At 43.6% G+C, this 23240-nt stretch overlaps 1 protein-coding gene across 1 annotated transcript in view; it reads right to left on the bottom strand.

Moving 5' to 3' along the window:
* Positions 1-16391, bottom strand: part of khdrbs3 (KH domain containing, RNA binding, signal transduction associated 3) — a gene marked incomplete at both ends in the record, with an annotated part of 89796 nt that extends 73405 nt beyond the window's left edge. Inside the window, one exon of the mRNA XM_079232339.1 lies at positions 16301-16391. Within this exon, the coding sequence (XP_079088465.1) occupies positions 16301-16391 (91 nt within the window). The remainder of the gene's footprint in view (positions 1-16300) is intronic.
* Between the last annotated feature and the right edge of the window lie 6849 nt (positions 16392-23240).

The following is a 23240-nucleotide window of genomic DNA, read 5'->3' as shown; positions in this document are numbered from 1 at the left end:
CAACACCGCTACTTCCTGTGTATTATAATATTTCCATCCTCATTAAGTTGGTTTTGACACAGTTGGTGTTTTTAACCATGAGTTGTGTGTGTGCCAAACCGGCACACACACTTTATGCATACGTTGAGTTGAGTTCAGCCAATTCCACGTCGATGCAGCTCTTTGTTCCCCGTTGTAGAACAGAACATTAAAAAGCTTGTTAACGGTTCTCCTGCTCGGTATCTGCAACAAGACTCCGCTCCTCGCGCCGCCCTTCGCTCCCAGCAGACGTCTTACGGTGCTTTGCTCGGAGGAGAGAGAACCAGACGTGCATATCTCATTAATTATGTCTCAGTTGAAATATCAGTCCAGAGCTGCCGGCCATTTGACTAAGACAGGGGTAATGAAACCCCCGCGCAACGAAGCTAAACGAGACAGCGCGGGGATGGAGGGCGGGGGTTGCCAGGTTGGGCGGGGGGAAGAGCTAAATCTGAAGCTACAGCCGGAGCTGAGGTTAAATCAATGTGAGGATAACGTTTGGGGGCTGTAGGGCCGAGTGGGTTAGGCGATAGGGTTCCAAAGGAAAAGGCCGTGGCTTTGGTTTCCAAAATCCTATAAGACGCTCCGACTAGAAAGCCACCGCCCCGACTCAAGCGGAGCGAGGAATCGGCTGAAGAGTTGGAAACAACAAACCGGTGATCTGCAGGCTGCCGTATCATATCAGCGCGTACAGTATTTAAAGCGCCGAAAAGAGAGAAAGCTCCGTCAATAAATGTTCCCGAAAAATGTAAAGCACCGAGAAGGTCGCGGTCAATTAGATGGCTAAAGTAACAGCGATGACATTCACGTCGTCCCAAAAGATGAGGATCCGATCCCCCGGGGACCGAGGGACCAGATCGGCTGGAGACGCATCTGCAGGAAGTCATTGACTGGTGCGCCAGCAGAGACGATAATATTTTTGCCTTTGTGCAAATTGAGGAAACATAACCATAAATTTGCAAGCGGGGGCGGATCAATACGGCCCAGACGTTGGGCCAAGTCCAGAGAAACGTATCCAAGGGAAACCATTCGATAACTCCGATCAGAGATGGACCGGTAGCCCCGCCATTAATCTTCCGTTACCAGCCACAGGTCAGCGGACGTTTGAGACGTGCAGGTGACAGATTCGGCCATTAAAGCTCCCGCCGATGTGCGCGTGTGTGTGTGTGTGTGTGTGTGTGTGTGTACCTGGCAGTCGGACAGATTTCTCCACCGTGTTATTGGTGCAATCAGGACCATTCATCAGACGCGGTCCATTAGAGTGGTCGCGTTACAAAGAGGCGGCACCGCGGCCCTCTCCCTCCACCGGCATGACTCCATGCCGCCGTATCACCGGGAGAACGTCTTCAGTATTTCATCTCGTATTGCTTACATGACGGATCATTGATCGAGTGAGTTGGATTTCCAATAAAGAAAGATCCAGGGCTTCTTTTTTTTGTTGTTCACCGTCTGCTATGAATGTATCTGTAATAATGCAGTATTGTAACCGATAACGATGGACAAGGACAGTGCCTGTGACTGTATGCTTAAAAAGTAATGTTCCCATTATGCACTGCAGCAGCATCTCCGGAGACTACCTTTAAATACGGGGCCGTTCAATCATGACGAGAGGAACCCATGTCAGAATGAAATGGGTCACACGGTACTTTAAATAAATATGATAATGAGGCAGACGCTATACCGATTGCCAGGGGCGTTATTTTTGTTATGCGGAGAGAACAGTAGGTATATTGGAACTTAATAATACTGTTACAGTGGAGAGGCGGCGAGAGTGGAAAAGTGGTCCACAGCGGCAAATGGGATGTGCTTTGCTGCGGTGTGTGTGTGTGTGTGTGTGAGTGTGATCATACAATGCAATGATCCTCACACAATGTGTTATATCATACACATTTTAACCAATGGATTTTCATGACTTTTCCATGACTTTAAACCAAATTTCCATGACCAAACATTTAGTGAAATCTCGGTGTAAACATGAAAAAGTGAGTAAATGTAGTATTTAAACTAACAATGATAATTCCAAAGCATACAGTAAACCTTAAATGACACAAATGAATGCGAGACAATAGTTTGATTAAAAGAATACACATTTATATAGATGCCTGTATGTATGCCTGCTTATATTTTGAGCGTCTTTCTTTTAAAAGCATATTCAGTATTTCAAACTCAGCGTAAATGAACGTCATGAACACATGAATATAACACATTTACATGACTTTTCCAAAACTTTGGGGATTTTTGTTTTTTTCAAGGACTTTTCCAGGCCTGGAAATAACCATTTTAAAATTCCATGACTTTTCCAGGTTGTCCATGACCGTAAGAACCCTGTTTTATGATATCTTAATATGATATGAAAAAGGTCAAACCCCCATTCCGCTCGTTACAAAATATACTTCCGTCTTCACGGGAGACTTATGAAGTTATGTTTAGGCAACACGACTACAGATTTAGGTTCAGGATTGTTGTTTGTGTTGAAATAACTTGAGAAGTTGCGTTACTGACACGCAATTTTAATTTTTTTGCCATTTCAAACAAATATTATAACATAAATATAAAAGCTATACAGCGCCAGAGCTGACAGAAACGTGTCCCAGAAGAGGACGCGAGACATTTCGCTCCCGAAGTGAAATCCACACCTTCATTTCTGCATCCTGTGAAAAACAACAGAAGGCCGTCGCTGCTGCTAACTGGTTCTGAAGGTCTGAGGAAAGCGTCACGGGAGTTTTCCCACTTTAACTCTGGAGGAAGAGGCTTGAAACAAGTGCGTTGTGATGAATGGAAGGTGACTCCTGCAGCTGGGCTCTTCCCCCTCGGCAGGGGTCGCAATTATCTCTCCCCGGGCGACCTCAGGGAGCTCGGTGGGGGTAATGTACTTCTGACAGTGAGATAGATCTATGACACATAAAGTGCAATTTGTCCTCCAGCGCCGTGGATTCCACCGGGCTCAAAGGCAACGTTTGAGGGTAGTAAAAAGGAGCGAGGAGTCAAGCGGTTTGGAGGGATGCTGAGGATGATGAGGGTTGGATCCATACATTAGCGAGCCCCGATATTCGGCTTTGGTTACGCATCACATATCGATCCCCGAACCGGTCGACGAAGAGCTGCAGTGAAATGACATTTTCTTCACATCATATATTCTGGTTCAGTAAACAAAACTACTCTGATCCGCGACCTCGTGCATCTCACGCTTTTTGTGTGTCTCCACCCTGAAAAGGAAAGACGTGAAACTCTAATCTATGCACCGTTTAAAGGATGAAAAATCACACGGAGAAGACATGACAATGAAAAGTCACCAAGATTGTTATTTGTTATTAATTATGTTGCATCATGTGTGCAGAGCTAACGACAGCATGTAACTCCTTTGTCTCTGTGTGTGTGTGTGTGTGTGTGTGTGTGTGTGTAGTGTCAGCAGATGCTCCAGTAAATATAAGCAAAGCAGCCGGGGTCCCCTGTGTTTGTGTTTTGTTTTGTAAATCAATGCACTTTCCCTCATTGATTTGGAATACAAGGCTCCTTGTGCATGCAGCTGTTTCATTTGCGTTACAAGGTTACGAGCTCTTTGCTCGCGCACGCCACCTGCTCTGGCATTTTCTCCATCGGCGGAGGAATTGCACTAACACCGTTACGGCCTCCGGGAGTTTTTTTTTTCTTCCCGAAACCTGCTCCTTTGCCCTCAGACCTCTGAGGCTCACTAGACCCCAAAAGAAGAAGAAGAAGAAGAAGAGAAAAAGCGTCCCGAGTCCCGTCACTGACATGTAATCCGCTCCTGCCTGAGTCTCCATGGGTCCCGTGTTCTTATCAGCTCCTCCAGGATGAGAGGCTGTCAATACAACAACCACAGTAGAAAGGACGCCGCTCCTCCTCCCTATACTCCTCATATCAAGCCATCTTCACCCGGTCGGTCAGGCTGCAATTAAAACCTCAGCCCTCCGGTGGAGGAGTGGGAGTGAGCAACACAAAAAAAAACACCACAGATCTATAAACTTGATTTCTATCTGTTCACCTCCTGCAGCCTCTCATCGACACCACCGGCTCTTACAATCATCTTTTCTTCCAGAGATGCATAACACATTACAGGAGAGGATTGAGCTGCGATGCTTGTGATCCCCTCACTAGTAAATTGCTGCAGCAAGCAGTTATTGCAGTTTTGTAAAATATCGCTCAGTGACAATACTTCCAGCCTGTTATTAAACAGCAGCATATGGAGTTGTTCCTTTCAGATACCTAAAGGACAAGGCTGGCACTGGAAAGCAGAACCCATCAATCTACTCAGGTGTATGATCTGCCAAATCGTGCTCTGAGCCACGAATGTTCATTGTTGTCCAATAAACTGTTCAAACACATCAATGAGTCGCAACGCTTGCATTGCGTGACATGTTCCGTCATCACCATGAACACACACACACACACACACACACACACACACACACGCGCACACACACACGCTGGAGTTTATTTAAAGTCGGTCCTAAATGCACCGAGCTGCTGCTGTAAACACTCACTAATGTGCCAAATGTGTATTAATCCACCAGCTAAAAATAATCCCCAACAAATGCACGGTTTACCTCTGTTTCAGTCGTGTTTTCTAAAGCGTTTAGAGTCCTTCTTAAAGAGGAAAATATCCACAAGTGACACGTTTAAATAGATTTATTTGTTCAATGGGAACCAATGAGCTCGAGGCCACAGGGTAGGGAAGTTGAAAATGACTAGGAAAGTGTAGAATAATGACATCTTTCATTCAATAGGTGGTTCACTTTAAAAATGCACATTACATCATATTAAATGCTATTTTACCAAATTGAAATGGGTCAAATGTGAGCAAGAAAACTGTGTTGTTTAATGGCTTCAAAGGTCTTGTTGAATACGGACATTATTTCTATGTAAGACGTTGTAAAAGGAAAACTAAAACATCAATTCCTGAATACCATTATACATTATACATTATATTTCCTACGTTCCTCCATCACAAAAGCTTCTTTCCTCGGTTTTTAAACGGCGGACGAATAACAAGAAACTGCATCTCTCTGCCGCTCTGCCCAGATAATTTCAGAAGAACAGCTGTCTCTTTTAAAATCAAGTTTCGCACAATTAAGAGTCCAATGTGTTGCTTTTGTGAGCGCCTTGCATTCCTCGCAGAAACGCCGCGAGGCCTTTTTGTTTTCGTCGGGGATATAAAACAAAAATGAAGACTCCATAAAAGCTACAAACATCTTTCTTTTTCCTGCCGGCTAACGGCGGCGGAGCGAGGCAGAGATTTAACGAGCAGACTGGGGCCAGAGATGCACTTCCAGGTCAAACTTTAACGAGCCTCTGATTGGGCAGATCCCAGGTCAGACTTTAACAAGAAGCGCTGCCAAGATGGCGCGCTGGAGGAGCGCATGCAGGGCCGTCAGACCGACGAGACAGAATGGATTTATTACCGAGGAGAGAGGGGATAATTGTGCTTGTTATGAGGACCGTAGCTGATATGACCCCGTGTTTTATGGTTTGCCGATAAGACTTAATGACTGTTTTACAGCCAATTGCGACAGCAGTGACATGTTAACAGGCTGACAGAAAACAATACGCATGCTGCATCTGGTCGATGAGATCATTCACTAAGTGTAACACATAATGGGCTTTTTTTTTTCTTCTGTTTTGAATGACTTTGTTGGCATGCAATTTAATCGGAATGGAAGGGCACAAGTAACAGCGGGGAGATGTCCCTCGGGGAAGGGTCTCCTGGCGCCGCTGGTAAACGAGCGTCCGTCCCTCCGAGTCTATCGGCGAGAACTTCTCCTGCCCCGAAAAGCCAGAAAATGCACTTCACTTTCATTTACTGGTGTCCCGCCACCCCGCGCTCATTAAAGATTCATGCCCACCGCCACCAGAGCCTCTGCTTCTTTTTCTGCTTTTGCAAAAGGTGAGCGCCACATAGTGAGAGCGCGACAGTCCAGGATATTAAATTGTATTTTTGTCTGCTACAGCACACACACACACACACACACACACACGCACACACATCTGCTCTGTAAATCACTTGTACTTTGATGTCCCTTGGAAAACGGAAAAAAAGTTTCGTTTTTTTTTTCTTCATTTGATGGTTTTATGATGAAGAGCCCTAGTTAATATCCAGCTTCATATAAAGCTGGTAGTCGTGTAGCCGCTGCTGCCATTCGCCATTTACATCACTTATATAATGTTATTTCTGTCAAATGACAGAAATGATCTCTGCTCTGCTAAAAATACACGCCTGCAGCAACCGGTGAGGAAAAACATCCATTCAACATTAAAGATGGAAATACGCATTTTACAGATAATGTGTGAATATCCTCCCTACATGTATGCAGACCCTTTTTTGGGGGATACAGTCAGGCAAACTTAGCATGAAGCGGCGATGTCGGCGTTGGATCACAGACAGACGGCGTCTTGCCGACATGTCGTGCCTCCAAACAAACATTCACCCGCAGGAAAAGTAAAGTTGCAAGCGGACGTTAGACAGCTACATCTCCGCGCTGGGTCCTTATTCTTCAATAGCACCAACGCTGCAGGTGTAACGCCGACACACTTGGCATCCCTCCGGCTGCTGTCAATCAAACACAGACACGCCTCCTTCCAGCCAGCTGACATGAAAAGGAGCATTTTCTATTAATAACACGTTTGAAAAAGCACCTTTTTGACACCGAAGCGATGGCAAAATGGGATTGCAGCTGGATTGTAACGCACCAAAGAAGATTATCGCTGTTCACGGCCACTAATGAGAGAATTATTAGGTTTTGGAAAATGTTTTCCGTTCCGTCAAAATTACACTTTACCTGAATCTACTGATCTGACAGAAGAACGCTGGATGTTTTTCCCCCGTGTTCTACATGAGATGCAGTGTGAAAATATCCTGCTATCTCAGCGTCTTTCTTCTCCAAGTACAGCGTCCCTATTAAAATACTGAATTAAAAAAAAAAGGAAATCAAGAACAGACTTTTACTGACAACAGAACGAGTCTAAAATAATAGATTAGTGCCGGGGCATTAAACCAGACTGTTTTTACGGCGGCGATGAAGATGACAGAGCAGCTCTGAGGACAGGAACCCAGTGCAGGGTCCACGTTGCTTTACGGCCTCGCTGCTCGTCGGGCTGTAACATCTGCAGTCGACGACATCCAAACTGCGAGCGTCTCACACTGAATCGGAGGCACTTCTCGCCCATACGCAGAAGTTCGGATATAATGCCGGAGGGGCAGAAAAAACATTTAACCTCGCGATTAAATGTAACGTCTCCGGCTGCACGGTCGCTCCAATCAGAGGGAAGAAGAAGAAGAAGAAGCCGAGTCCTTGAACTGTGTGAGTGTTGGGAGAACTAGTTTGAGGCTTTTTGTTGTGAGCTTTTGATATCTGATGCCGAGCATCAAGACGCACAGAAGAAATAACGGAGACTGTGTAAATAACGTGCATGTTAATTCATCCAAACACCAGGCGAGAGCCGGCTAAACTCTACACATTTTCTTAACAACCGCCTGCAAAAAAAAACACTTAGGTTATGATCTTCAGCCTTGGCTATTTTTCTCATGTCACCGTGATGTTCGAAGGCAGCTCTGAATCATAATACTGCACCTAACACCGTATTTGCTGAGGGTGTAGGTGACTTACGCCATCTGTTTATAAAGCAACAGGCTCAGGCAGACACTCTGCCAGAAAAAAGCAACAACAAAAAAAAAGCCACAAGGTCCCCGGGCTTATCTTGGTAGAGGTGTGTGCTGCTGCTCCTCGGCAGCGGCGAGGTGGAACGATAAACATAATTAAATTGAGTTGGATTACACAAAATGGATCGGATCAGTTGGGAAGGCGGAGAAGCTAATCCAGTGCAATCCACTCTATAGAGGTGCCAACCACACAAAACCACATCCATAAAGGAGGAGGGGAGACGGTGGCAGGAGAGGAACCCTTCCAAGTAAAAAAAAAACAACAGCTTCAAAGTCAAATATCAACTCTTAATAGCAAAGTTTACTGCAGAAGATGAGAAAATGGGCTGAAAATACACTTCTCAGTCTCTGCTGAATTTCATTATGAAACATCACACCTGTCCTCCGTCGCAGCATTAATTATAAATGAATCTAGGATGAGTTGTGCCACTCATTATATCTTTTCCACTGCGCTTTATGCGCTATGCTTTGAACGCAGGGGTCAACAGCAGGCTGGGACTTTCTATGTTTTCTTTTCAGTCATGTGAACTTTTTTTTGTCTTTTCCACTAACTCATCTGTGACAGCGCTCCCATATAGCCACTTCTTTTTTCTTTTCCCATTTCAACTCCCATTCCATTCCACTCCTCCATTTTTTCTTCCTCCCCTCAGATTGCATTTTCCCTTTTGTAAGTGACTTTGGTACAATCCCCTAACAAATAACCTTTCCCTGGGGAAAGAGACTCTTACTCTCTCTGCAGCCCTGCCAACCCCCTCCTGCCCTCTCCGTCTTCTCCATCCCCATCTCCCTTTGTCTCTCAGCCGCGGGCGCAGTAAGCAGACTGATACAGGCCGGGGGTTTGCTTTTGCTTCTCTAACTAATCCAGTGTAATCACGGTCCGTTGGCGTCCTGCGTTGGGCGGCAAATTATCTTCCAATAAAATGAGGATTAATGGATCTATAAGTGATGCGGGGGAAGGATACGGCGGAGGGATATATTGGTGAGTGGTGATGACACGGGCTCCTCTCAACATCCGGCCTGTTCCCGAATTAACCTTCCTCTTGTGTTAGCTTTCTGTTAGCATCTCTTGTGCTAACGGGTCGGTTTTGACCCATGTCTTAAATCAGCTGTAAAATACAGTAAAAACAATTATCTATCATCCAATGTGTTTCTCATCTCTTGTTACCTTGTTAGGCTTCCTTATCCATGAAAATATTGTTTTATGTTTTCATATTTTTGGTGTTGGCTTCTGGGCCTTTTCTTTGTCAGGATACCTCTCGATTTCAATAAAAAAAAAAGCTAAAATTAACCTCAAGAGAATCATATAAATAAATAAAAGGTTGTTGTTTTACCTGACTATTACTGAGAGGTATTAGAACACATCTCTTAAATACATTTGTTTTATTTATTTTTTCATTTTAATATTATTAACTATAGTAACATCTATGTATATATCTATCTATATATATATTTTTATATTTTTTTTTTTCCAGCATTAGAACTTTAATACAAACACAAGTCATAACACAAAATATAGATTTGCAAGGTCAAACAAATGACAACCAATCAAGCAAATCTTATTTTTTTATAACTGTGTCGAAACTGACCCTAACAACACAAAGGTCATAATTTCAAGCAGAGCATTTCATAATTAGTTTTTTGTTGAAACAGAGGTTCCTGACAAAGTTAAAAAGCCTTGATGCAATAAACACATTGATGTTAAATGTGCCGAAAATGTCAAAACTTTTTCAGCTGTGGAAAGATGGCGTTTAACGTACATTTGTAGTGTTCATGCCAATCTTGAAAGCCTACAGGCGGAAAGCAAAACGCTTCCAAAACCAAAATATTGTCCCGTGATAGAGATTATGCTTACGAAAATTACAATTGGCTGCTTGGGTTTTGACGACATGTAACGTATGAGAACTTTGGCTTTGTTTGCTGAAAAAATAAAATATGCAAGGTCGTCGAACAAGTCAGTGTTGTATTGGCACCCGTATGAGAAAAACTAAACCCAGCCGTGGTAAAGACCCAGCAACACACATCTCCTTATCAGCGATGTGGAATATCCCCTTTCAGCCCAAACAAGTGCAGTTTGCATTATTTAAGCCGGCCTGGCTGGACGCTTTCACCGAGTCTCCTCTTGGACGCCGTCCTAGCAGACGGCTCACGTGGAGGATGGAAAATGCACATTTGTGGGATTTGAAATATGACTGCAGCATTTATGGTCGGCCATGTTCAACATTGGAATGTGACAGCCTCGACATTAAGTCAACAAGTGGAGCCCGGGGCGAGCTTTGTGCCAGGTGGAGATGCGAGAAACGAACCAACAGTTGGAGACGAGTAAATGCAATTAATAACTTCTGCTTTTTGTGGTGTGACTTATTAGCGAGGGGTTCTAGCAGGAAACAGGATTACTGAATACCAAAACTACTCAAAGGAGCCGTCTCAAGATGCTCGGATTTTCATCTGGGTTTGAAAAAAAACATACAACCATATTTCTTAATGTTTAACACAATATGCTATACATCTCTGTTTGATATTGCAGCCATAAAGCAAGAATTGTCAAAATGTATTCTCTGATTAGGTGAGTACAAATTCTTTCCACAACTCTGACCAGGTTTTCAAAACCAATTTCCACCACCTGGCCGTTTTTTTGGGTCTTTTTCTTTATTTCAAACTATTTGCCTAATTACACATTCACACTGCGAGCGACAAAAGGAACCAAACGACCACGCATGGCCGGCTACATTGTGGCCGACAATGACAGCACATGGCTCCCTCCCAGCGCCGCCGTAATATATTCGATTATTTCTCATTGGGAACGACTCTCTGTTTGTTTGCGTGCAGACAAACACCAATGAATCACGTTAATATTCCAGGTTTGACGTTTTAACGCCACTAGAGGCCATCGAGTGCTGCATCCGAGTGGAGGGAAAGGGTCTAAATCACTGCAGCATTGGCTCATTATTGCCGTAACGAGTGAGAACATGCATCCCACATTAGCGGTGGAATCAATGCGGTCACGTGAGCCGTCGCGTCTGTTAAAGAGATGCTGTAAGGATTTATAACGGGGATCTGCCTGTGTTAGTCCTGGCCTACATTTCGCCCCTGGATTCCAGTGGGAGCTGCAGCAAAGCAGAGACAGAGCTCTGCAAACACACACACACACACACACACACACACACACAGCGCCGCACGGCAGCCAACCACTGCTTGTCTGAATGCAAAGCGGGTTTGCCGGAGCTCCCCTCCATCTGCCCTCTTACAGTTCACTTGCGAGCTCATTGCATCCGCGGGTCAAATAACCAGTGGGCTCCCGGCCTCTGACTGGTTTCGGGGCTGCGGCGGCGCCTCCACCTCGCCGCGCGGCTCAGCGTGTCGCGCCCCGGCCGCAGATGCACAGATCATTATCGCTATCAAGCACTGTTTCCCCAACAAAACGGTATCGCTGCCTTTGATCCCACGCCAAAGCTTATTCCTGTTCACTTCTGGGCATTCTCACCCAGGAACCGCTCCCACTCGGGGCAAAACTCAAGCACGGCTAAAAATACGCCTCTGTTTTGTTGACGAGATGGAAATGTATGAATTAACAATGGGGCATCACGTCTGAAATGTGGATGCGTTCCCCCCCACCTGCTCAGTCTGTGCAGATAAAGTATGTTTTGTTGTTGCTGTTCTTCCTTTTCTTTGTGGGTAAGCTAGCCGAGGATGTTAATTCAATGCAAACACTGTGCCGAGCTCCTGCTGTGGAATATCCAATTAAAAAGCACTAGATACGGAGTGTATCTGCAGCACCGAGGTTACAGCGTTCAATGTGGGCCAGAAGTCGTGAAACATTCAGAGTGGACGCCGCTCTGCAAACAGAACGCATCTGGTGCAGGCAGGGACTTTACATTTTAACGTGCTATTGTTTACACAACTTCCCCCATGGATATGCATTATACTGTGAAGCAACGTGAATTATATTATAATGAAAAATAGTAATTAACATGTGATAATCACAATAATCATAATAATTTCTGAAATGTGTGGGAGTGAAACTGAGAGGTCACATGCATTATAGAAAAACAACATAATATGAATCAAATCATAAGGATATGATTATTGCTTCTTAACACAGTCAAACATAAACTAGTTCTACGCGTAATGATGAGCGACAAAAAAAATGAAGCTTATGTGTTTGGAATCACACTTGCATTGTTTTTGTTAATTGTGAAAATAAGTTCATGAAAAATCATCATGGTCTCTGACTAAATAATAAAGTAACGAAACGTAACAATGTCACTACCATGAAAATACAAAAACCGCCCTTAGACTTTACAACAACGTTACCTACTACAACATTACTTACTACAACATTACCTACTACAACGTAAACCTACAACAATGTTATCTACAACAATGCTACCTACAACAACGTAAACCTACAACAGCGTTACCTACTACAACGTCACGTCCATCAACGTAAATCTACAACAATGTTATCTACAACAACATTACCTACAACACTGTAAACCTACAACAATGCTACCTACAACAACGCTACCAACAACAACACTACCTACAACAACGTAAACCTATAACAATGTAAACCTACAACAACGTTGCCTACTACAACGTTACCTACAACAACGTAAACCTACAACAACGCTACCTACAACAATGATACCTACTACAATGCTACCTACAACACCGTAAACCTACAACAATGCTACCCACAACAACAACACTACCTACAATAACGTTACCTACTACAATGTTAACTACTACAACGTAAACCTACAACAACGCTACCTACAACAACGTAAACCTACAACAACGCTACCTACAACAACGTAAACCTACAACAGTGTTACCTACTACAACGTCACGTCCATCAACGTAAATCTACAACAATGTTATCTACAACAACACTACCTACAACACTAAACCTACAACAATGCTACCTACAACAACGCTACCAACAACAACACTACCTACAACAACGTAAACCTACAACAACGCTACCAACAACAACACTACCTACAACAACGTAAACCTACAACAATGTAAACCTACAACAACGTTACCTACAACAATGATACCTACTACAACGCTACCTACAACACCGTAAACCTACAACAATGCTACCCACAACAACAACACTACCTACAATAACGCTACCTACTACAATGTTAACTACTACAACGTAAACCTACAACAACGCTACCTACAACAATGTAAACCTACAACAACGCTACCTACAACAACGCTACCTACAACAACGCTACCTACAACAATGTAAACCTACAACAATGTAAACCTACAACAATGCTACCTACAACAATGTTACCTACAACAACGTAAACCTACCACAATGTAAACCTACAACAATGTTACCTACAACAACGTAAACCTACAACAACGTAAACCTACAACAATATTACCTACAACAACGCTACCTACTACAATGTTACTTATACCGTTACTTTTACCATTGCTTATACCTTTACTTATATAGTTACTTACAACATTACGTAAAACAATGTTACATATCAGAGCATCAATTACAACAGCGTTAAGTACAACAACGTTAAGTACAACAGCGTTAAGTCCAACATTGCGTACAACAGCGTTAATTACAATGTTGTGTAAAACAGCGAAACATAAAAAGCATCGAGTCAACGGACCCAAACAGCGGTCGCCAGGGTGAAAGTCTGTGTTTTGTTTGTTTCTTAATGCTTCATGTTACTGTTTAAAAAATATTTCATGTATCTGATTTGTGATTAAGTTTTCATTGTGTACTTCTTTATTGTTATTCATGCCACCCGACTGGCTTTCACACCTAGAATCCCTTCATTAGTATGCTGTTGAGGATTTTTCATTCCGTGTAGGCTGCTGGTCCTGCTTGTCTCTTATTCTGGCTGAAGATATTTCTCCAGCTCCCAGTGTCTGCTGCAGACTGTATGAGGCTTGTCACAGGGGCAGAGATATGTTCCTTGTGGGATAAGAGCTTCCACGAATGGCCCAAACTTATCAAAGCAGCCCGCCCTGTCCCCGAGCTTCGAAACACAATGCTCCCCTAATTTCTCCTGAATGGAAGTCTCTCCAGACCTGGGGTAATCTCGTATTCGCCGTTTGCACACAGTAAGTCTAGTTACTCGAGCTCTGTTCCCTGCATCCCCTGCCAATTGCATAATCAAGTCCAGAACTCATCAGCAAGATGGCAGAAGAAGTGCTCTATTAAGCTGCATCGTGTCCCATCTGTTGTGTAAGAGAGAGATAACAGTATTTACTGTTTTGGAGTTGTGGCAGACGGTTTCGGCCAAGTTTTGTGCACCGCTTATACTTCATAAAATGTCACCGATTAATTCTGCCGCTCGCGATGGAGTCCAACTGCCATCGTTTGCCCCCACCGGAAGAATCACAAACTAACTTTATTGGAAGTGTTTTAGCGAGAACTTGCGTGAATGAAAACACAAGAGGGGACGTTTCATCTAATACTCTTGTTTGTGCTTCTCCTGCCTTATGAATTCCATCAATTGTATGCAGTTTTGGGGGAAATGGCCAATATATATATATATATATATATATATATATATATATATATATATATATATATATATCGCAATAACTATACCGCAGTGACTTTAAGAGTGTCTGTCAAGAAAGCGTTGGGTAGGAATCTTTCAGCTTTGCATACAGTATTCAGGAATCCGGTCTTTCTCTCAGTGAGGCGAATATGTGTTCTAAGAGAAATAAAAAAAAAGGCTAACCCAGATTTTGAGTCACGAAACCAGCTGATAACAAAAAGTGCTGAGTGAAACACAGCAGTGTCTTCCTCGTGGACTGGAATGAATGCACCTGACTGTACATGAATCAGCGCTCTGAAAGAAGCATTAACCCGCGGTGCCGTTCTCTCAAACAAGACTTCGATCTGCGCCTGATGGCGGCGAGGCCATTTACATCCATTACCCCAACGTACAGCGAGAGAGCCGAGCAGCATTTCATTTCACACATCACTATATTCAGAGGAGATAACGTAGGCCCACCGATGCTTCATTCAGAAACTCTCCAACCATTTCAAAATGTAATTAATTCGACCTCAAAACACAAACAAATAGGATGACATATAATAATAGAGGGGGAGGTTTTTACACATGTGATAATTTGATTCATTCCATTAATCAATTAGCCGATCGACAGGAAATTCATCAACTGTTGTCATAATCAATTAGCCTAATCTTTAGGTTATTTCTAAAGCGAATATGCCAAATATTTATAAGCTGAACGATTGGGAGGACTTGATTCTTTTATCTTTTTTTTTCATATTATTGTAAACTGAATGTCTTTGAGCTTTTCGTTTTCACTTGAAAGGCGCTTTATAAGATGCAAGTCCATATGTTCCACTGGTCCCTGGCTGGACACCAATCGATTGATAAAAAGCATAATCAGCAGATTAAACAATGATGAAACAAGCGACTGTATATTGGCGTTGCAGGTTCAGAATATCCTGGAGAGTAATTCTGTTTGTCACCAGACTAAAAAACTCCAGGAGGTAAACAACATTGAAATTAAATCATGCCTCTCTTTGCAGGGGCCCCTATGGAACCATTTGGAGGACCCCTTAAAGGAGCCAAGTTTGGACTAGAAGGGACAAAGGCTGTGTGAGTAAAAAACAGCTTGGTGCAGCAGCTGCATCTGGAGGTTCAGTAGAATGAGTTACAGTGCAGCAGGGCTGTTTACAGGCTGGTGCTCCTCGTCTGCTCCCCTTAAAGCCAACAACAGTGCGCCACACTCCAGACAAAGCCCATGAGTGGTACTTAAGGATCCACTTGGATGCCATAACAGTGCACTTCCACCACATGAGGGGTTCCACAGGGCCGCGTCTGAAGAAGTGCACAATTCTTGACGGCTTCAAAGCAGAAGGGCTGTGCAACGGATTAATTAAAGCGTCCACGCGCTCTGCTGCAAGCCGCCGCTCCATCCGCTCCAAATTCCATTTCAGTCACGTCCACTTCTTCAAAGGAGGAAACACATGTACATTTGAATAAGAGTGTGATGATTCCACAGCTTACACACGTCTGGGATAAAAAAAAACGGGGATGCCATGGTGCCTTCAGGCTCCCATCCCTGTAACCTGTTGGCTGTGACATCTCGCCACGCCGTCTGAAAACAATAGGTGCATTTTTTTTTTTCTGTGCACATTTCAACTTTGCCAACAGCATTATGTCTGATTAAAAACCAGCAACAAAAGGCTCATATAGAGGTAAAGGTTCCCTATTTCATGGTCTCATCCTCCCCAAAACGTCACCTGAGAGGAGTAGTTTGTTAAACCTCTGGGCAGGTGCAGCCTTCAAGGAAAACCTGCATGTTTTACATTTGTTTGCTACTGATTTCTCACAAGGCTTTGACACGCTTGCTGCATAACAACTTGGCAAAGGACCTCGCTATTTTAGTGTGACCAAACGGGAAATTGTGAATAGACCCCCCCCCCCCCCAAAAAAACAACTCTTATTTATAACTTGAAGTAGGCGGGCTGGTGGAGTCACGTCGCCCGCAGCACCAACAACAACCCGAGCACTCAAACTGCTTCTCCACGCAGCTATAAAGTGTTTACTTCAGTTGTTAAACCGCCCCGACATTTACCTTGATCCAGTAGCCGCAGGGAGTGCTGAAAAGACGGATCCAGCGTGTCCTTCTCTGCCATAAGCTCCGGCAAGTACTTTTCGCTCTCCATCTCGCGCGCGGGCTTCGGGCTCCAGGCAAAAACGACTCAAAATGTCAACAATAAAGCGAAGAAAAAAAAACTTGCTCGACGTCCACACGGCTCCAAGTTGTGGGCTGCGCCGAATATATCTTCTTTTTTTCTTTTTTTTTGTGCGATATTGTCATTTATAAGAGCATATTTCTCGGTCCTCGCGGCACGCAGGATGAATCAATTAAATGTGAGCGGGAGGTTTTTATCCCATGGAAGTGATGTTCAGCCAGCATTAGAGCCCCGCTACGTGAGGGTTCCCGCTGCTCTCTGGGTGCACAGACTCTCTGGAGCTCCCTGCTCGCAGCATCCAGTGCTGAAAGTGAGGGGAGAGGCGGCGATTGGTCGCCGCGCGCGACGCGCAGCGCGTGGAAGGGGCGGGGCGACGCTACGGAACTGTCCGTGGTGCTGAATCCCAGGCGTTACCATAAACTTACCGTGAACAAGGGCGGTGATTCGGAGAGATAGTGCCTGGATGCAAACCAACGAGGAATGTCTGCTTGTGTGTAATGTTAGTGGAAGCTCCCTGTCTGTTTGAAGAAGCACTACAATAAGACAGGAACACATGCTTTGGATAAAAAGCTTGATGATTTCACCAAGGACCAATCACAGCACTGGTGTGATGGCGGGCCAGATAAAAATAACTGTTTGTACAGTATGGTGGCTTCATTATATTTTACACAAAGACCCAGAACTACTGGCATACTATACTGGACGGGGGCGGAGACATACTTTGTGAAGATTCGGGGCTCCACCCGGACCAAAGGAGGTCCAGGAGCATGCACCCCAGGGAAGATTTTTGATTTTTTTTAACCCCCAATTAAGGCAGCGATATGGGCTTTTTTCCCCCAAGCCATTTAAAAATTAAATGCCTAAAAATCTGCTCATCATTTGGGGGAAACATAATAGTTCCTAAGGAACTCTTTGACCAACTTAAACACAGTTGTTGTTATCGAGATACTTTTGCTGAGATTTTATTCACCTAAAGCTGCTGACTGGATTTTTGCAGGTAGTTAATTCCATCTGCTGAAAAAATTATCCGTTTGCATAATCATCCTGTAGTAGAGCCTAGATTCTATTTTGCAACCAAATTGTTCTCTAATTTTTCTTCATGAAATCATCGCCTAACATATGTTGAGGACCATTACTAAGTGTTCCCCCTCAGTTAAACACTGTTCGCGTCGTCAGCACTTTTTCCGTAGTTTTCCCTGTTAGCACCGTTTAAGCTGCAAGCCGCCGCCTCAGCCGCCGCCACGTTGAGAGACTCCCAACCTCGTATTTATAAGCTTTAAGTTGCGTTGCATACATATGTAGAGGGTAGGAACTTGACGTGAACAGCATTTATAATCAGGAAACCTATTCGGTTTAACTATGTTGGAGTAGAGTTCACGAAATGAACGTTTAGCTGGCAAATCCACATTTGCATGTGAGCAGCATTACAACACGGGGCAAATTGCCAAATAAATTTGGGAAGTAAATCAAAAAACAACTCACAGTGAATATAGGGCTTTTGGGGCCAAACTAAAATGTCTGATGATGTAAATATTGGTCCAGTTGACCCGTCGTATTTCAAATCAGTTGGTACAGTGAAGTAACTGGAACATCTCAGGAGGCTACATAATAGCCTCTTTACTCATTTAAGCAATTGATTAGGAGCGCATGACTCCTTAGGTTGCTTTTCCTTGTTAGGACAACGTGTCGATAGTTCTCAGGAAATCCATTCACCTTCTCATAGGTCAAGCCTGCGTTTCTCCCGGGCATGCTTATGAATTCATTAATTTAGACAACCCTGTTGTTTGGAAAACACATGCCGCAATCAACAAGCAGAGACAAACTTGGTGAGGCTCCAGTTCTGTAACAGATAACAGACAGTGACACTATAGTGTCATTTAAAGGCAGATGCAGAGTTTATCCAGACTGCAGATATCCAAAGTTACATCCGCAAATCCATTTTATCAGACATCCTAAGCCTTTCAGTTCCTGGAAGCATACAATGAATGCTAAAGTGTCTTTGTGAGGAATTTGGGGTGCTTAAAGGCTGGGAAAAAAACGGATTTGTATATACAAGCTTCATATTTATAAGAAAATGTGGAAAAAAGAGATAAGGATTCTGTCAATATTTGTGGAGGATGCTGAGGCAGCCTCAGGTGGGCGGCTATCTGTAGGCTGATCAGCACTGGTTATATAATTGAGATGAACATTTCTATTTCAATAACTTGGAGAAAATGTGACCCAGAGGCTAAAACCGAGATGGGCTTATGTATATTTATCAGCGTTATATTCTCCGTGAACTTTGGAATGTGCTATTGGTTATTTTGCTTTTGTGGCATGATTTGTGCTCTGGAATAACCGCTCCTGGCGTTAATGATGCACATTTGTTTTATGTATATCTACATAAATATGAATAGTGTGCATGTGGACCGAAAATGGGGTGAAATATGCACACCTTGCTTTTTTTATAGGTCTGCAGGTTGTGAGATCTTCGGTGATGGAGAGTTCAGAATGGAGGCGACGTGTTATTTGTAAAAGCTATAAAATATTATCATATTAATAAGTGATATATGATAAGTGATGCACCCGGTAATGTTGTAAGATCCTCTAAATTGCAGCCACGCAGAGAAAAGATGTTTTTTCATATAACTTTACTGTCATTAGCATGTTGAAGAGTTTTTTTTCCTTTCTTGTTCTGCAGATTCTTTCCAGACTCTTGTTTATGAGTGATTCACCGCAAAGAGAGACGCATTATGAATCAGCTTACTTTTTTTAATATCTCCGCGAGACCATTAAAAAAGCGGCTCAAATGCACTAATCCCCTATTCAGAAGAGCGACTTATTTATAGATATGCTTTGCCATCTGTTGCGCCCTGTCACCATATAAACAAAAACCTCACATCGCCGTTGATGTTTGAATCAAAGTCGCGATACTCCGATACGTCTTCCTCGAGACGTTTGTTTTCGGAGGCGATTCGCTAAGTGACGGCAATCCGTCAATCGCGGTGGAATCACAACATTTCTATATATAAGTCACAGCCGGCCACAAGGGCAAGCAGCACCGGTGTAAACAAAGCCGTGAGAAATGTTCTGTCAGGTGGGTGTAAGGAATGAAGAACAGTGGGCTATTACATTGACAAAGTGTTATTTTGATCATTAGAGAATGGCTTCCTAGTCCCTCCGCCTGTCCCGGCACACTAAATATGATGTTGACTCCACGTAGAACCACACAGCATGCGCAGCGCCCCGGGGTGTCATATGCGGTATGTACGCCCATGCTATTACGCCTGCACGCTTTCAGCATTCAGACGCCGGGTTTCTGCCTCTCTGAACAAGAGGCCGGGATCTACCAGGCGACTTGTTGTAAATCCTGACAAATTTCAATGCAAACATTGGATTTGTCAGCGAGAGGACGTCACTGGGGTTTTGTCACCCGAGGAATAGTGTCACCTTCATGTGTCACAGAGGGAACATGAACTGGGACGCCCCTGTTTCTGCTTTGTTTTGGTTTAAATGGCAGGATTACAGTGGAGCAAATCAAGAGCACTTTTAAGACCTTAAATAGGTGGATTCCTGCTATCACCACATAAAAGCGCTAGGAGAGTGGCAACACTGCCTCCTTGTGACCGTGTCATATTATTTAGGAAGGAAAAAAGCACTTCATATGAGAAATAAGTGGAATCCTATTGGAAAAGAAGTGGGTTGGAACTAAAACACTGTTGGAGCCTGAAAGTTGGAGACCAGTTCATCATCACAAAGCTTTGCTGTAAATGTTGCCGTTTGTGTGCAGCTCTCTCAGTAAAAGCCTCGTTACACAGATCCAAACGTGTTTTCTTTTCCCGTGTTTCAATCCACAATTGGAGATATTTGGGGAAAAATACTTTGAATGGGTCACAACGAAATGAAAACAGTTTTATAAGAGGTCCACAAATACAGAGGAACATGTTTTTCTTCTTTATTTACCCTCTGTTTACTTGTGTTTGAAAGCTTTTTAAAACCACTTGCACGCATTCTGAAAAAAATACAATAAAAATACCCTAATGATGCTGAATTGAATTTTCTTCAAATACTTTCAGTATTCATGGGAATGGAATGAAACACATTCCCCTCTGTCTTCCAAAGTGTTTTTAACAAAGCTGTTCTTTCATGATATTGTTTTCCTCCTCATGCAGCCTAACAATGCCGCTTCAGTCACTAAAGGCACCTTATTGTGGCTACTAAATGGAGCGCTCACATCCATTAAACAGCCATTCAACAGAATTATATTGCCAGCCCCAATCTATCAGGTGCATTGATCACGCATCGTCGGCTGTGAAGTGCAGACTCTGGTCTCCTCTCCTGGAAGTGTTGTGCAAAAGAAACCTAATGAGAAACTGTCAGCAGTGCACAGGTAAACAAATCAATGGCACCCAGCAGTGCTCCCAAGGTCGGGCCTCGCACACACACACACACACACACACACACACACTCAGCAACCCTCCTAACAAACCTGCGGATGGAGCCGCAGCCAAAGCTCACTGTTAAAAAGGGTGCTGTCAAGATTTGACTTTCAGCAGACATACAGGGTTCACGTTGGATTACTTCCCATTGCTTTACCGTGAAAATAATCATTTTGGCATTTTGGGAAATATGCTTATTTGCTTTTATTGTCAAGAGTTAGAGGAAAAGATTGACACCCCTCTCCTGTGTGTAGGTTGTATGTGAAGCTGCAGCCAGCAGCTGGCTAGTGAAACTAAAGCAGGGGAAACAGAAAGCCTGAAATCCACCTACCAGCACCTCTAGCCCTCAACAACATGGTTATGTGCAGGACAATTCATTTTAAATAGGGATTAAATAAACAAGATATGACAGGTGTCTGAGTGAGCTGTAGAGGAGCTGGTAGGCAGATTGTCTTGCCTTCACACAGAGCCAGGTTAGCTGTTTTACCCCGGTTTCAGTTTTTTTGCTAAGCCAAGCGGCCGGTGACGTTAGCTTCATGCTTCTGTGAGATATAATGTTCAGATCCTGGGAGGTGGTGGGAAATGAGGTCCGGGATCCAAAAGAATTATAGTAAAAGTATATTGAATAAAAAATGACAGACAGCTTATGCTCCCGATCGGGCCCTTTAAATCCACGGCGCACCTCAGAACACAGGTCCGAGTGGTTCGCTGGGCGGATGGAAAGAGGACGAGCGTTCGCGTACCGGTTAGTTTTCAACTCATTCGCGGGACTTAGAGTCCTTCCTATTGGTTTAATGTTTTATTACCTTTATAAACATATCATTGGCCCTGCCGTTTCAGGGGCGTAAATAGACTTCTTCTTCTTCCGTCTTCTTCTTCTTCTTCCCCAAAAAGGGTAGTGTCCATTGTCTACAATGTGTGTACAACCACCGAAGGTAGCAAGACCAGCCCCGGCTCGACACCCGACTCGAGCAGAAGTGAATAGGCAGTAGCAGCAGCAGCGGCCAGTAGCGTTGCCAGTAGCGCTGCTGCTAGCTTGCTACAGCGGGGACACCCACCGGAGGTAGGAGCGGCTTGTAACCCGACTTTTACGGTAAACATATTTCTCTAAAATGTCGAACATGTCTGTACGTGCAGTATGTGTCACTGATGAATTATGAAATGCATCGACCATCTTTTACATGTGAATTATAGGGGTAAGTGTTAGGATTAGTCTGGTAGCCGTTATGCTAAGTGTCCAGTAGCGGTTATGCTATGTGTCCAGCAATTGAATGTAAGTCAATGTAGTCTTTAAAAGTGATGAAAATCCGTGTGTGTGTATGTGTGTGTGTGTCTTGCAACAAAAATAAGTGAAATTGCACCGCTCTGGAACAGTACATATGATGACAAGTAATACAAAAGCACAATCGATAACTGAGTAAATGCGAGGAGATTCAACAATAATACACTGACACGTTCCATTAGGCTTTGTGTCGTGTCAGATTATCACAGTGCCGCCACAAAATGCTGTGTTTTCACTCCTCTCGACGATGTGAACATGACAGGTTACCTAATGAAAGGCAGTGTAACAAACTGTGCCTGATGTCACCAGACTTGTACCAGACAGATCATTTCATTTCTAACAGTGTCTACAACAGGAAGTCGGTGACTCCGTGTGCATGTGTGTGTTGGTCTCTAATGAGGAAGAGCTTAATAGAGCAGCCAGAAGTAGCCCATGATGCGTAGTGACTAAGTGTGTGGAGTTATCATCGTCCACTTACATACTAGAGAGTGGCACAAGGTCAACGGCGGTGATTATTCTGTGGGAAGCGTGTTGGTCTTCAGTGGATGACTTCATTTCCTGTCATTAGCCACAGCGATTAAGCACAACAACAATGATGCTACGATAGCATCAGCCACCGCCGCGCTGCCCGAGGCTGTTCTCCACATTCCCTGGTTAACCCTCCGGTTGTCCTTAAACCGTTCTCTGCTTGCCTCAATTAGCAAAATGATGATGACGGTTCGATGAAAATCTCATCATGAGAAAATTCTGGGGGTTTTTTTGCACTAAATCTGTCTGGCATATTTAGAAAATGAACGCCGTCTGTCAGGGACGAGCGAGAGGTGAAATAGCCACCGACAGAAGAAATATTGAGCTTGAAGGTCCATTACCGCCTTTGGAAATAGCAATTTGACATGCACTTTTTTTTAAGCAAACTTGCAACATGAACAATACAATTTGCATAACTTTGTCCTGCATTAAATTTGAGATATTTTACTGAATGAACAGATCATTTCTCTTCCATTTTGATTTACTTCATTACTAATAACATTTTGCCATATCATGACATTACAACCTTTAATGTCATAAAAACACGGGAGCTCGTGTGTTTTGCATACACAGTTTGACTGAAACAAGCTG

This window comes from Taurulus bubalis, assembly GCF_910589615.1.
Source record: "Taurulus bubalis genome assembly, chromosome: 16".
Taxonomy (NCBI): Eukaryota; Metazoa; Chordata; class Actinopteri; order Perciformes; family Cottidae; genus Taurulus; species Taurulus bubalis.
The sequence above is the reverse complement of the archived record's forward strand: the minus strand, read 5'-3'. Positions and strand labels throughout refer to the sequence as shown.